The sequence below is a fragment of the Schistocerca cancellata genome, chromosome 5 (genome assembly GCF_023864275.1).
Source record: "Schistocerca cancellata isolate TAMUIC-IGC-003103 chromosome 5, iqSchCanc2.1, whole genome shotgun sequence".
In the NCBI taxonomy this organism is placed as follows: domain Eukaryota; kingdom Metazoa; phylum Arthropoda; class Insecta; order Orthoptera; family Acrididae; genus Schistocerca; species Schistocerca cancellata.
This window is the reverse complement of record NC_064630.1, coordinates 278,415,150-278,431,050: the sequence shown is the minus strand read 5'-3', so window position 1 is coordinate 278,431,050 and position 15,901 is coordinate 278,415,150. Positions and strand designations below refer to the sequence as shown.

Here is a 15,901-nt window from a genome sequence, read left to right as displayed (position 1 = left end):
AAGACGACAGCCGATAGTCCTCCCCATCATAGAGGCCCTCAATGTACTCTTTCAGATACAGAGTAAGTAGTGAACGGCGACTGTTTGCTGGTGATGCTGCAGTCTATGGGAAAGTGTCGTCTTTGAGTCGCTGTGGGACACTGGAGTGGTTCGCAAGAGCTAAAATATGGTCCGCGAAAGATTTAAAATTTCAAACTGTTATACGTTTCAAATTGTTAATCCCTTGTAACATGGGCGGTGCGTAGTGGCGAGCGCAGGTGGCCGGGGTGAGGGCAAGTGAACGACGTCACACTACGGAATGAGCCGGTCGCTCAATCGCACTACGCTTTCTTTTGACTTGCTCGACGGTGTCATTCCATTTGTCTCTTTAGTGTTTCGACGGCATGAGTAGTTTAACTCACCTTTAGTCCTCTCCATTCTTACCAATTTTGACTCATGTAAGAGACGTAAGTACACATTTTTGTACATTAAAATCTTAATGAAATCTAGGTGTTACAAAAGGGAATACACAACAGTTAGGTACATTTTGTTGGCTACTAAATTTGGGTACCACATCACATAGCGATGTGCAGTTAAAAATAAAGACAGTAAAAGTATATTTATTTATTTACTATTACATATTTGTTTATTTTATTATGAAAATACATTATTTTTACTCAAGCTTGTCACGCTTACATTCTATTGCATTTCTGTTTTATTACCAGAAAAATATCTCCATCGAACAACGTGGTAAAAGATCGAATTGAACTGACATCTGTTGATGAGAAAATTGTTTCAAGAGTTAAAAAATCGTCGTGCTTCGCTCTGCAATGTGGTGAATCGATTGATATTTTTAACTGTTTTCAGTTATTCGTATTTGTACGCTTGTTAGAAGCCGACAACACAAGCAAAGAAAAATTTTTGATTTCGTGGGAACTAGAAACAACATCAAAAGTTATGGACATCAAGAAAATAATAACTGAATATTTTGAGATGCATAAAATTGTGTTGACGAAGATCGTCGGTATTTGTGCCGATGGCCCTAATAGAATATTTTGAGAAATATAAAATTGTGTCTGAGAAGTCGACCGTATTTTTACACATGGCCCTCCAGCTATGGTAGGATCACGTTTCGGTCTTGCGACGTAAATAAAACAGAAGAATCCTTTGGCATTAACATCATATTGAATCATACATAGCCAGGCGTTAGCTTCCGAGAATGTTTCTGAATGCCTTGATAATGTAGAGCAATAGGTCACAAAAAAGGCAAATATTGTGAAAGGTAGTGTCTTAAATACCCGCCTTTTAAAAAAAAAAAACTGTGCACTGGTATGGACTTCGGCCACAAAACCCTCCCCTTTCAAACAGACGTTCTTTGGTTGTTGAAAGGTAATATGCTTGGAAGATTATACGAACTCAGCAGAGGTTGAGTTGTTTCTAGTTGAGGAAAAAGTGGAAGACCTACCAGAGCAGTTTTACAGTGAGGTGGCCCAGTGGTTAGCACACTGGTCTCGCATTCTGGCGGACGACGGTCCAAACTTGCGTGCAGCCATCCAAATTTACGTTTCCCGTGAGTTCCCTAAATAGCTCCACGCAAATGCCGAGATAGTTCCTTTGAAAGGGCGCGGTCGACTTCCTTTCCCCTCCTTGACACAGTTCGGGCTTGTGCTCCGGTGCTAATGATCTCAATGTCGACGGGACGTTAAACTCAATCCTTCTTCTTTCCCTGAGATCAGTTTTCTGATCTGACATTTCAGATGTCTTTGGCTTATCTTGCGGATATTATCACATACTTGAATAAGCTGAAACTGGTGAAAACAATTTTTCCGCGTTCGTCACATTAAAAGCTCCTAAATGATAGAAACTATGGCAAGACTAGGACAAAAATACAAGAAAACATCAATGGTCATCTGCGAATGTGTACTGATGAGTTCCATCATTACTTCCCAAAATGTAACAAAACACAAGCTAAAGTTGACGAAAGACTGATTCGCAACCATTTTAACACTAATGCTGGTGAAGTTGCAGCAGAAATCTAGGAAAAGCTCATTGAATTCAAAAATAACAGAAACTATAAGGACGCATTTGAATCTGATTCTCATGAGCAAAACAATGTTATACATTAAAATTAGAGAAAATGCCTTGCTCTAATTTACGATTATCCCCGCAACATATTTAAGCAAACCACAGGTTTTCTGCTTTGCTGATACTTATAGGAACAGACTGAAACAAAGTGATGACGTGTGTGTATCTTTGAGGAATAATAATATCTCCAGGGCTACTGAACATATACTGAAGATGCAAGCTCAAAAATCATATTGATGCAAACGGAATCCAATTTTCTTCTAAGAATGTTATGTTTCCTATTGTAACAGTACTTTTAAAGCAAGTTACTTTTGAGTTTAAGGAATATGTTAAAACTTCTGCTTAAAGTTTATTTTGAGATTGACACAGATTATTTTTCTTGACCCCTATGGTCCCTGCTAATAATAAAGAAGTCAGTGTAGTCCCTGGTCAAATAACGTTGGGTGCCACTGCTGCAGGAAGATACAGGAAGACTTAGACAGAATTTATAGTCGTTATGATGAAAGGAAGATTGCTCGAAATGGTTCAAATGGCTCTGAGCACTATGGGACTTAACATCTGATGTCATCAGTCCCCTAGAACTTAGAACTACTTAAACCCAACTAACCTAAGGACATCACACACATCCATACCAGAGGCAGGATTCGAACCTGCGACCGCAGCAGTCGCGCAGTTCCGGACTAAAGCGCCTAGAACCGCTCGGCTACTTGCTCTAAATGTAGAAAAATACAAGCCAATGAAGATGAGTGGTAAAAACAACACTATAATGGTCGAATGCAGTTTTTTTTTTGTGTTCTGCTAATGTCGATTAAATATCTAGGTGGGACTTTTTAAAGCGGCAACAAAAGAAAAGAGCACATAAGATCGTTTGTTGGGAAGGCGAATAGTCAACTTCGGATTACTGGTAGAATTCTAGGAAAATGTTGTTCCTCTATAAAGAAGACCGCTTACAGAATATTTGTTTGAAACATTCTTAAATACTGCTCGAGTGTCGCATTAAGGGAAGACATCTAAAAGTTCAGACGTTCTGCTAGATCTGTTACAGGTACTTTCGATCAACATATAACTGTTACGGAAATGCTTCGTGAACTCATATGTGAATGCCTTTAGGAAATATGACGTTTTTATCGTGAAACACAAATGAGAAAGTTTAGAGAACCAGAATTTGCAACTTGTCTTAGCTATCAGCTAACTACGATTACCATTTCCTGGCGCTGCGTGCATAAATATGGATATCACTCCAATGTTCAGTGCATTTCAGAGCGATACTCCTACTTTCAACGTTCATCTCTCGTACAGATTGCAGAGACAAGATAAGAGAAAACAGGGCACATATGGAGGCACAGAGAAAGTCGTTTTTCTCTCGCTCCATTTGCCAGTGAAACAGGACAGGCGATGACTGGTAGTGGTACAAGGTATCCAGCGCCATGCAACGCACGGTGACTTGCAGAGTATGTATGTAGATGTACATCAGCTCAGTATGTTGCTTTTAACAGTGATATTCCTCTTGCATTGTTAATGTTTTTAATTACATGTAAAAAAATTTTAACTTTTCCATATGCTAAATCTGTTCTACCAACGTCCATTTCCCTTCCGATTCCCTTACACTTTTTCTTGTGGCCCTTCCGCTGTAGCTTCGCTGCACTTCGCATCACTAAATGACTTACATTATTGTATTCCTTTTTTTTTGAGTAATAGCCACGCGGGAGACCCGCGTGGTCTCGGGCGCCTTGTCATGGTTCGCGTGCCCCCCCCCCCCCCCCCCGGTCGGAGGTTTGAGTCCTCCCTCCAGCCCTTCAGCATGGATGTGTGTGTTGTCGTCCTTAACGTAAGTTAGTTTAAGTCAGATTAAGGGATCGGTGACCTCACCAGTTTGGTCCGTCCCATAGGATCTTACCACAAATTTCCTAAATTTTGAGGAACATTTGTGTACTTCTTTTCCGTCGATCAACGGACGTACAAGATTTCTTCCAGTTAACGTCCTTGTACTCACATTTGTCTGTCCAATTCTTGACTGCCCTCTTTTGAGATGTACGTTCTTGTTCATTGAAATGTCTTTTCGAGTATCTGTTACGTGGTCGAACATCAAACGTATTTTCCTCCATACTTCGGTATTCGATTTATTTGCACGTAGATTCTTCCTAGCGATTATCTTTTTAACTTCATAATTACTAAATTATCATAAGAATCTATATCTGCTCTCGGTTACACCTCACAATCCAGTATCTGATTTCGGCATCTCTGTCTCACCACGATGAAATCCATCCTTTCATCTTCGGCTGCTGATAGCGGCATATTCCTATGTGCGTAATCTGTTGTTGGCGTTGGGTTTCCTCAATGTCATTCCCCTTTTGTCAGTCCCCTCGCATTGATGGCACTAGGGAGCTATTCCGGATGTTTTGCCAATGGAGAGATCAACATGACAATTCTTCTGTTACAGGCCAAATTTCCTACTGATACCTTTAAAGCTCTCCCAGTATAAAAGCCTAAAGATGCCAATAAACAAGTACAATTACGTCACTGGTGGCGTTATTACGTGTTTAATGTAAAACGCTCAAAGTTTACAAAAGTCAATAGAAGCGTTCTTATCATTCTTTTGCGGGCAGCATTAAATATACTTCCATATCCGTATGAAATTTTAAGCAAGTCATCGATCACTTTACTTGTCTTAGCTGCCAACTAACTACGATTACCATTTACTGGCGCTGCTTGCAGTATTAAGGATATCACTCCAATATTCAGTGCATTTTCGTTGTCATTCTTTTCTGTGACAAACAGCTGCACGTGTGACATGATACCCACTGCAAGAACGCTGCTGTGTTAATTGTTTATGTGAATTCCTTAGAAAAGACCCGTTTACCTGAGTGCTCAGAACATGCGCACTCTGCTAACAAGACAACACTGACGTGTATGTCGACCTGCCAGGGCGGTCGTACTGACTATTATTCTCAAGGCTGCCGTCACTCCCGCGATAGTCAGGTCGCCGTGGAAACTTTCTTAAACAGTGGTCTGAACTACGCAGTCAGTAGTTCGCTATCCGTCGCGATGGCACTCAGGCTGTGCTGGTTGCTACTTCTCGTCGTTTGCTGCGGTAAGTCAGGGGACTTTGAAACTGTGCATCTGAGTAATGTTGAAGTAGCATGTGGCTAAGGCCTCAAGAAATTACGAAGGTATTTCGAAGTTTTTGATATTTATTTTTACGACATTGACAGGTTTGCCTCTCTAGAGGTCGTTCTTCGCTATGAGAAGCAACATTTATGAACTGACACTATTCGGAGAGGGGCGGATTTTGCATGAACCGCTGATATTGATAATAAAGGCGTACTTAGTAGGCGTTTATGTAATTATGGAAGGTATAACTGCCGAAGTGAAATTTTATGCCATTCATACTACTCCGGTAGAATACACTGAGAAAAATTCCAGAATGAGATTTTCACTCTGCAGCGGAGTGTGCGCTGACATGAAACTTCCTGGCAGATTAAAACTGTGTGCCCGACCGAGACTCGAACTCGGGAGCTTTGCCTTTCGTGGACGAGTGCTCTACCATCTGAGCTACCGAAGCACGACTCACGCCCGGTCCTCACAGCTTTACTTCTCCCAGTATCTCGTCTCCTACCTTCCAAACTTTACAGAAGCTCTTCTGCGAACCTTGCAGAACTAGCACTCCTGAAAGAAAGGATACTGCGGAGACATGGCTTAGCCACAGCCTGGGGGATGTTTCCAGAAGACCTTCTGTAAAGTTTGGAAGGTAGGAGACGAGATACTGGCAGAAGTAAAGCTGTGAGGACCGGCCGTGAGTCGTGCTTCGGTAGCTCAGATGGTAGAGCACTTGCCCGCGAAAGGCAAAGGTTCCGAGTTCGAGTCTCGGTCGGGCACGCAGTTTTAATCTGCCAGGAAGTTTCACTGAGAAAAATTATTTGTGAATGGAATTAAGTAGGGGACTATTTTATACCCATGGACACTGCTTTCCATGATACAAAGAAAACTCGAAAAAATAATGATTGATCTAAAGATTATTGTATCTAATTTGATGAAACTTAACAAACTATACTGTCTGCTCTCTTGATCAAAGCACAAACTTGAGAAATGATGGGTAAGAGAGCATGTGTCAGTAGGAGTTAGAGGAGCCTGGTCCGCAAAAGACCGAGTCGAAAGTTACGAAGCCAACGCTTTGTGGAATAATTCTGACACTGGTATATGGAATCTACAAGTCGATAACATCGTAGGGTAGTTGAACCCAGAACGGTGCTCAGTTGATCCTGTGCCACGGCAGAACTGCGAAAGCAACGCGTACCGCTTCCCAATGTATCTTACCTTTCTGCAATTTTTTCTTGGTAAATAAAACAAACTATGTGAGTGGGTTTAATAAAAAGAACCATTATTGAAAAATAGTAATTAAATTCAGTCGGTGACAAATTTTGCTCGCATAAATATCTGTATCTTATTTTTATTTTAGTATGATGCATAAAAAATATCTTATTCACTCATCATAAATTATTAATACTGCATAAATTATTAGCTGGAAATAAAATGAGAAGGGCTTTACCTATTAGTTGAGAAAATATCCTGTTACAAGAATTGTGTTTTTATTACAATTTTTCTTTGCATATCTTTGGCTTGAACAAACCATACTTATTGATTATAACATTGAAGTCAAGTTTAGAAGCTATATCGTATTCTTCCCTCCAGATAGCTAAATTTGACAGCATGCTTATACAGATACTTTTCCTTAAGTGGCTTTTTGATTAATTTTAATTTGCTGAAACTGCATTCACAAGATGCTATACTCACTGGTATTGTCATAAATAACCTCAAACCTATTTCAGTGTTCGGATAATCATATTTTAACATCACTGTGAAAAAATTTTAAACTATTCGAACGATAGTCTGTTTCATATGGAACTTGAAAGTACTGGTTTTGTTAAATAGCTCCTGTGTATCAATATCTCCCGCTACATTTGGTACCAAAATCTGCTATACATCTTTCCAAATAAGCAAGAAATTGAAGTCAAACGAAATGGTGTAATATTTGTAAGATCTTTATTCCATTTCTTTTATTATTCTATCAAATACTTCGAAGCATTCTCTCATATTTACTTCAGCAACCGCTCGCTGATCTTTCAGCTCTTATAATACCACAGCCACCATGAATCATGGACTTCGTCCATTTGGAGAGACTTGGACAACTCACGGACAACTTCTTCTATTCAACTGACGAATTTTTCTTAGAAATTGGTAACCAATAAAAAAATATAAAAATAGAAATTACTTTTGGTGTAGTTGCATGAAGAGGGCTAGAAAAATAATGTGTTCATGAATTTTAAAAGAATCGTTCATATGATCTACGGAACATGAACTAATTAATTAACTAACTCAACGATACAGATCGCCGTACCGTAGGTGCAACCACAATGGAGAAGAATCTGTGGAGAGGACAGACTAATCCGTGATTCCTGAAGAGAGGCAGCAGAATTTTCAGTAGCTACAGGGGCAACAGTCTGAATGACTGAATGGTCTGGTCTTTTGGCATTAGTCAAAATGGCGTTGCTGTGCGGACACTGCGAACGGCTACGTTATTTGTTTCTCCAGTATACGGCTTAATGATGACAGCATCTCTTGGGTAAAATGTTACGGTGGTAGAATTGTCCCCCCTTTCGCATATCTGGGCTGGAAATGTTCAGGCGGACGCCGTCATCAGGAAAAACAAAACTGGCATTCTACGTGTTAGTGTGAAATGTTAGATCCTTTGATCGGGCAGGTATGTTAGATAATTTGAAAAAGGAATGTGACAGGTTGATGTAATAGTGAGGGTTAGTAAGGCACCATGGCAGGAAGAGTAGGACTTCTTGTCAGGTTAGTACAGGGTTATACACATTAAATGAAATGGGAATAACACACGAGTAGGTCTAATCTACATCTACATCTACGTGATTACTCTGCTATTCACAATAAAGTGCCTGGCAGAGGGTTCAATGGACCACCTTCATGCTCTTTCTCTACCGTTCCACTCTTGAACGGCACGCGGGAATAACGGGCACTTAAATTTTTCTGTATGAGCCTTGATTTCTCTTACTTTATCGTAATGATCATTTCTCCCTATGTAGGTGGGTGCCAACAGAACGTTTTCGCAATCGGAGGAAAAAACTGGTGATTGAAATTTCATGAGAAGATCCCGTCGCAACAAAAAACGCTTTTGTTTTAATGATTCCCAATCCAATTCACGTATCATGTCTGTGACACTATCTCCCCTATTTCGCGATAATACAAAACGAGCTGCCCTTCTTCGCACTTTTTCGATGTCATCCGTCAGTCCCACCTGATGTGGATCCCACACCGCACAGCAATACTCCAGAATAGGGCAGACAAGCGTCGTGTAAGCAGTCTCTTTAGTAGACCTGTTGCGCCTTCCAAGTGTTCTGCCAAGGAATCGCAGTCTTTTGTTGGCTCTACCCACAACATTATCTATGTGATCGTTCCAATTTAGGTTATTTGTAATTGTAATCCCTAAGTTTAGTTGAATTTACAGCCTTCGGATTTGTGTGACTTATCACGTAATCGAAATTTAGCTGATTTCTTTTACTGCTCATGTGAATAACTTCGCACTTTTCCTTATTCAGGGTCAAATGCCACTTTTCGCACCATACAGATAGCTTATCTAAAGCATTTTGGAAGTCGTTTTGATCATCTGATGACTTTACAAGACGGTAAATGACAGCCTCATCTGCAAACAATCTAAGACGGCTACTCAGAGTGTCTCCTATGTCTTTAATATAGATCAGGAACAATAGAGGGCCTATGACACTTCCTTGGCGAACGCCGGATATTACTTCTGTTTTACTCGATGACTTTCCGTCTATTACTACGAACGGTGACCTTTCTGACAGGAAATCACGAGTCCAGTCGCACAACTGAGGCGATACTCCGTAGCCACGCAGTTTGGTTAGAAGACGCTTGTGAGGAACGGTGTCGAAAGCCCTCTGGAAATCTAAAAATATGGAATCAATTTGACATCCCCTGTCAATAGCACTTATTACTTCATGAGTATAAAGAGCTAGTTGTGTTTCGAAAGAATGATATTTTCTGAAACCGTGCTGACAATGTGTCAATAAATCGTTTTCTTCGAAGTACTTCATAATGTTCGAATACAGTATATGTTCCAAAACCCTACTGTAAATCGAAATTAGTCATATAGGCCTGTAATTCAGCGGATTACTCCTACTTCCCTTTTTGGGTATTGGTGTGACTCAAGCAATTTTCCAGTCTTTACGCACGGACCTTTCTGTGAGCGAGTGGTTGTATATAATTGCTAAATATGGAGCTATTTTATCAGCTTACTCTGAGAGGAACCTGACTGATATACAATCTGGACCGGAGGCCTTGCCTTTATTAAGTGATTTAAGATGCTTCGTTACACCGAGGATATCTACTCCTATGTTTCTCATCTTGGCAGTTGTTCTTGATTGGAATTCAGGAATATTTACTTCGTCTTCTTTGGTGAAGGAGCTTCGGAAAACCGTGTTTAATAACTCTGCTTTAGCGGTACTGTCATCAGTGACTTCACTCTTTGGATTTTCTGCCAGATTTCGATACAGAATTTCGTTGTGGAAATTATTAAAAACATCGCGAATTGAAGTACGCACCATATTTCGAACTTCTGTAAAACTTTGCCAGTCTTGGGTATTTTGTGTTCTTTTAAATGTGGCATGCCTTTTTTTCGTTGATTCTGCAACAACGATCTGACCCGTTTTGTGTACCATGGGGGATCAGTACCATCACTTATTAATTTATGTGGTATATATCTCTCAATTGCTGTCGATACTATCTCTTTGAAAACATTCCACAAGTTTTCTACAGTTACATGATCAGATCGGAAGGAGTGAAGACTGTCTCTTAAAAAGACGTTAAGAGCATTTTTATCAGCTTTTTTAAATAGATATACTTTGCGTTTCTTTTTGATGGTAGTAGGTGTTACGGTAATTAGCCTAGCAGCAATTGCCTTGTGGTCGCTAATCCCTGTATTCGTCACAATACTCACTATTTGTCCAGGATTATTTGTTGCTAATAGGTCAAGTATGCTTTCGCAACCATTTACGCTTCGAGTGGGCTCGTGGACCAACTGTTCAAAATAATTTTCTGAGAAAGCATTCAGTACAATTTCGGATGACGTTTTACGCCTGCCGCCGGCTTTAAACGTATAATTTTTCAACATATCGAGGGTAGATTGTAGTCACCATCGACTATTGTTGTATGAGCGGAGTACTTATTCGAAATGAGACTCAAGTTTTCTTTGAACTGTTCAGCAACTATATCTTTGAGTCTGGGGGTCGGTAAAACGATCCAATTAATAGTATAGTCCGATTGTCAGGTACAACCTCTACCCATACTATTTCACACGAACTATCTACTTCCATTTTGCTACAAGGCAAACTGCCTCTGACAACAATAAATACTCCACCACCAACTGTATTTAATCTATCCTTTCTGAACACTGTTAGATCGTTTGAAAAAATTTCGGCTGAACTTATTTCCGGCTTCAGCCAGCTCTCTGTACCTACAACTATTTGAGCTTCAGTGCTTTCTGTTAGGGCTTGGAGCTCTGGTTCTTTCCCAACATATCTACGACAATTTACAGCTACAATACGAATCGTTTCTACAACTACCTTACTGTGTTTTACCTGCCCACTTTTAGACGGACGTCCCTTCTGTGGTTCCCTGAGACCCTCTAATCTAAAAAACCGGCCAGTCCCTTCCACATAGCCCCTGCTACCTGTGTAGCCACCTCCTGTGTGTAGCGGACTCCTGACCTATTAAGCGGAACCCGGAAACTCACCACCCGATTGCGCAAGTCAAGGAATCTGCAGCCTACACTGTCACAGAACCGCCTGAGCCTCTGATTCAGACCCTCCACTCGGCTCTGCACCAAAGAACTACAGTCAGTTCTATCGACAATGCTGCAGATGGTGAGCTCCGCCTTAATCTCAGAAGCAAGACCGGCAGTCTGTACCATTTCCGCTAGCCGCCCGAAACCAGACAGAATCTGCTCCAGTCCAAAGCGACACATGTCATTGGTACCGACATGAGCCACCACCTGCAGTTGGCTGCACCCTGTACTCTTCATGGCATCCGGAAGCACCCGTTCCACATCCGGAATGACTCTCCCCGGAATGCACACGGAGTGCACACTGGCTTCCTTCCCCTCCTTGGCAGACATGTTCCTAAAGCGCCCCACTACGCGCCTAACGTTGGAGCTCCCAACTACCAGCAAACCCATTCTCTGTGAATGCCCAGACCTTGCAGGCCGACAAGCTTCCTCTGGAACAGGGTGGACGACTGCATCTGGCTCAGAGACACCGTCAGCCACCGTCAGCCAGTTGCGCATGCGCAAGAGCTCCTTAAAGCACGTCCGATTGAATGTGTGCTCGTGACCCTGATGCCAAGTTTCACCAAGTCTGAGGAAGCAGCATTGTAGCATAGCGTGCCGTGTATTTCAGGTTATCACATCTACATTACATTTAACAGGATTCAAAGAAAAATATCCAATAAATGGGAAAGGTGTCAAAAGTTAGGTTGTTAATGTGATCTTGTGCTATTACACAACAGCCGTCAATGTGTATAAATACCAAATCTCAGACGGCACGCAGTAATAAGCAAAGAACAAAAAACTGAAAGGCAGAAGGAACATAAAGAGGTTCTATGTAAGATAACAAAGAGGATAATGCTATAGAAAGAGAAGAGGAAGTAGGTGAAGATAAGATGGGAGACATGATACTGTGAGAAAAATCCGACAGAGCACTGAAGGATGTCATAAGAAACAAGGTCTCTAGCAATTAGATCCTTGAGGGAGCCGGACATGATAAAATTATTTCACCTAGTGTTCAAGATGTATGAGACAGCTGAAACACACTCAGAATTCAGGAAGAATGTAATTATTCCAGTTCCAAGAAGGCAGGTGCAGACGTGTGAATCATCAGTTTAATAAGTAATGGTTGCAAAATATTAACATGAATTAACTACAAAATAATGGAAAAGCTGTCAAAAGTCGACTTCATGGAGGTCAGTTTGGGTTCTAGAGAAATGAACAGACACTCAGGACAACACTGATCCTGCAACTTGTACTAGAATATAGGCTGTTGTAGCAGGTTCCCAATGATATTCAACCTGTACAACGAACAAGCAGTGAAGGAAGCAATGGAGAAATTTGGAAAGGTAACTAAGATTCATCGAGAAGAAACAAAACCTTTGTGGTTAGCCGATGAGATTGTAATTCTGTAAGAGACAGCAAAGGATTTGAAAGAACAGTTGAATAGAATGGATAGTGTCTTGACGTGAGATTATAAGATGAACATGAACAAAAGTACAACGAGGATAATGGATTGTAGTCGAATTAAATCAGGTTGCGCTGGGGAGTTAGATTAGGATATGAGAAACAAAAAGTAGTAAATGAGTTTTGCTGTAGTAGCATTAAAATAACTGATGATGGCCGAATTGTCGAATGTGAGCGGACTATGAACGCGCGAGCTATGTGAACCAAGCGCACTGTGCCACACACACTGGGGTGACTGGAGTCATGGGATAACGATATGTACATATACAGATGGCGGTAGTATCGCGTACACTAGGTGTAAAAGGGCAGTGCGTTAGCAGAGCTGTCTTTTGTACTCAGACGATTCATATGAAAATGTTTCCGACGCGATTATGGCAGCACAACGGAAATTAACAGACTTTGGTTACAAAATGGTACTTGAAGCTAGAAGCATGAGACATTTCATTTCGGAAATCGTTATGGGATTGAGTAGTACGAGATCCGTAGTGTCAAAAGTGTGCTGAGAATACCACATATCAGGCATTACCTCTCACCACGGGCAGTGCAGTGGCAGACGGTCTTCACTTATCGACCGAGAGAAACGGCGTTTGCGTAGGAATGTCAGTGCTAACAGACAAACAACAAATCTTGAAATAGACAGAAAAATCAATGTGGGAGGTACGACGAACGTATCCGTTAGGATAGTGCGGCAAAATTTGTGGTTAATGGGCTCTCAGCAGACGACCGAAGCGAGTGCCCTTGTTAACAGCACGACATCGCCTGCAATGCCACTCACTGGCTTGTAACTGTATCAGTAGGAGCCTGGACAAGTGGAAAACCATGGACTTGTTAGATGAGTCCCGATTTCAGTTATTAAGAGTGAATGGTAGGTTTCGTATGTGTCGCAGACCCCATGAAGCCATGGACACAAGTTATCAGCAAGGCACTGTGCAAGCTGGTGGTGGCTCCGAAACGGTGTCGGCTGTGTTTGCATCGAATTGACTGAACCGATCATTGACTTGAAATGTTTATGTTCAAGTACTTGGAGACCATTTGCAACCAAAGACTTCATGTTACCAAACAATGATAGACTTATTTGGATGACAATGCACTGTCACTTGCCCACAGTTATTAGCGACTGGTTTGAAGAACATTAGAACATTCTGGACAGTTCGAGCGAATGGTTTGGCCTGACATGAATCCTATCGCACATTTATGCGACGGTTTGTGCACAAAGTCCTGCTCCGGCAGCACTTCTACAACTACAGACGGTTACAGAGGCAGCGTGGGTCAATACTTCTGCAGGGGACTTTTTGCGACTTGTTGAGTCCATGCCGGTCGGGGTGGCCGAGCGGTTCTAGGTGCTTCAGTCCGGAAGCGCGTGGCTGCTACGGCCGCAGGTTCGAATCCTGCCTCGGGAATGTATGTGTGTGATGTCCTTAGGTTAGTTAGGTTTAAGTATTTCTAAGTTCTAGGGGACTGATGACCTCAGACGTTAAGTCCCAAAGTGCTCGGAGCCAAATTTTTGTTGAGTCCATGCCACTTCGAGATGCTGCACTATGCCGCCCAAAAGGGGTTCTGACACGGTATAGGGAGATATCCCATGGCTGATGCCACCTCAGTGAACACCATGATCCCGAACAGCTGCGGATGCCCGGAATATAAAGTAGTACTTTGTCACATATACCAAGTTAGCGATAGACACATGTTTTGTAAGTAGACTTTTCTTCATTATTGTACTTGGACTAAATGACTTCGTGACAACACCGTGCGTTTACATGGGCTAAAGGAAAACACTCTTCTAGTAGGCAGAACACAGGAACACAAGTAGGAAATATCACATGATTCTCCCAGTTAGTTTTTGTGTTTTTTTTTCACTTTTTGTTCCTGTCTGTGCCTGAGCCCTCGGCGGGGGCCTTTCTTGTCACCCCGTCGGTACGGCCCTGACCAAACCTGAGGAACAAGTAGGGGTGCATTACAAATGGTGAGATCCTGAAATACAACTAGTGCATTCCAAATAAGGACATACGTACACGGCCTGGTCAGTCCTTTCGTAAAGATTTATAAGACTGCAGACTATGTTCAGATGGTTCAAATGGCTTTAAGCACTATGGGACTTAACATCTGAGGTCATCGGTCCCTTAGATGTAGAACTACTTAAACCTAACACGCCCGAGGCAGGATTCAAACCTGCGACCGTAGCAGCCGCGCGCTTCCGGACTGAAGCACCTAGAACCGCTCGACCACTGCGGACGGCGCAGACTGTTTACAATCGGAGGCTATAGTCGAACAACCCTAGTGGGATAGCTTTATACCCAGTTTCAGAATAGGTACATATATTTTCGTGTGCGAGCAAGCAAATAAACACTGTACGGAAGCAGGCGGGTGACATCGCCCCAAGGTCACACTCAGGATACGTTAGACATTGACCATGCTTTTCGAAACTGTTCCTACGGGTAAGGGCAACAGATCGGTGATATCAACAATAAATGTATCAATTTGAGATAAAAAAGGCAAGTTCGAAAATGATGGTTAAGATAAGTGTATGGGTTACCGATTTTTCTCAACTTTCACACGAGCTATAGCGCGTACTTAGATATGACAAATGCTGGTATAATGCAACACCCCTGTCAGGCGTTTAAGAGAAATCACATTTCAAAGCTTTTTTGTCTGCGGAATACAATCGCAGTGCCCCCAGTCATCGAGCAACAGCGTCAGCATAACCAGCTATGATGATAATATCGTAAAGCTGCCCATATTGCCCATATTACGTTTGAAGCACGTCATCGTTTTTCCTAACCTTTCAACGAACACACTGTGTTGTGTTCCTAAGAAATTGAAAGATAGTAATAATGATAATCATTGTGGCGCATGCGTGGAGAGGGATAATTGTTGTATAATAAGGAACTGTGATGGAATGAGCTTCTATTTGTCGATATATTCATGTTCGTATCTCAGTGAAGTCATACCGGGCTATACTTGGTTTGAATAAAGTAGACAGTACTGTTTCTTCTGTCCAGATGGTCCTCAGTACCCTTCCCCAAAGCAATATTTCCGGCGATTATAAGTGCTTTCAGTCTTCTTCTTGATGGGACATACACAACTGTTGATATTCATCATCAACAATAAGATCTTCTGCAGATGCAAAATTTTTTATTTCCTGAAATAATAGAAACATCTGTTATTAAACTTTTATAGACCCAATTCGAATCTAACTGTAGCGGATCTCTCAGTCTGTGTTCAACAATATTCAGCTTTCACAGCCAGTTAGGAGCATACGCCAGATGAACGTCTTGACAAATTGTTGTTCTTTTTCTATATTAAAAGACTTGTTCTTCGGTAGTTTTCTTCGCTCTTTGAAAACTCGCTTAGCTGTTTGCAATTCTTTTCCTTACTTTCGTAGCGCATCTGTTATCAAATGCAATAAAATTTTCTGTTATTTATTTCAATTTAAATGGTTGTTCCTGTAATTTTTAATTTGATTACTATCATAATTTTGTTTATTGTTGCTATTGATTTTAAGGTCAAACTTTT

The 15,901-nt window shown here is 41.4% G+C and overlaps 1 protein-coding gene across 1 annotated transcript in view; it reads left to right on the top strand.

Annotated features, from left to right (window-relative positions):
- The first annotated feature begins 5,044 nt into the window (after positions 1-5,044).
- Positions 5,045-15,901, top strand: part of LOC126187962 (uncharacterized) — a 45,745-nt gene continuing 34,888 nt past the window's right edge. Inside the window, exon 1 of the mRNA XM_049929344.1 lies at positions 5,045-5,155. Within this exon, the coding sequence (XP_049785301.1) occupies positions 5,110-5,155 (46 nt within the window). The 5' untranslated portion in view covers positions 5,045-5,109. The remainder of the gene's footprint in view (positions 5,156-15,901) is intronic.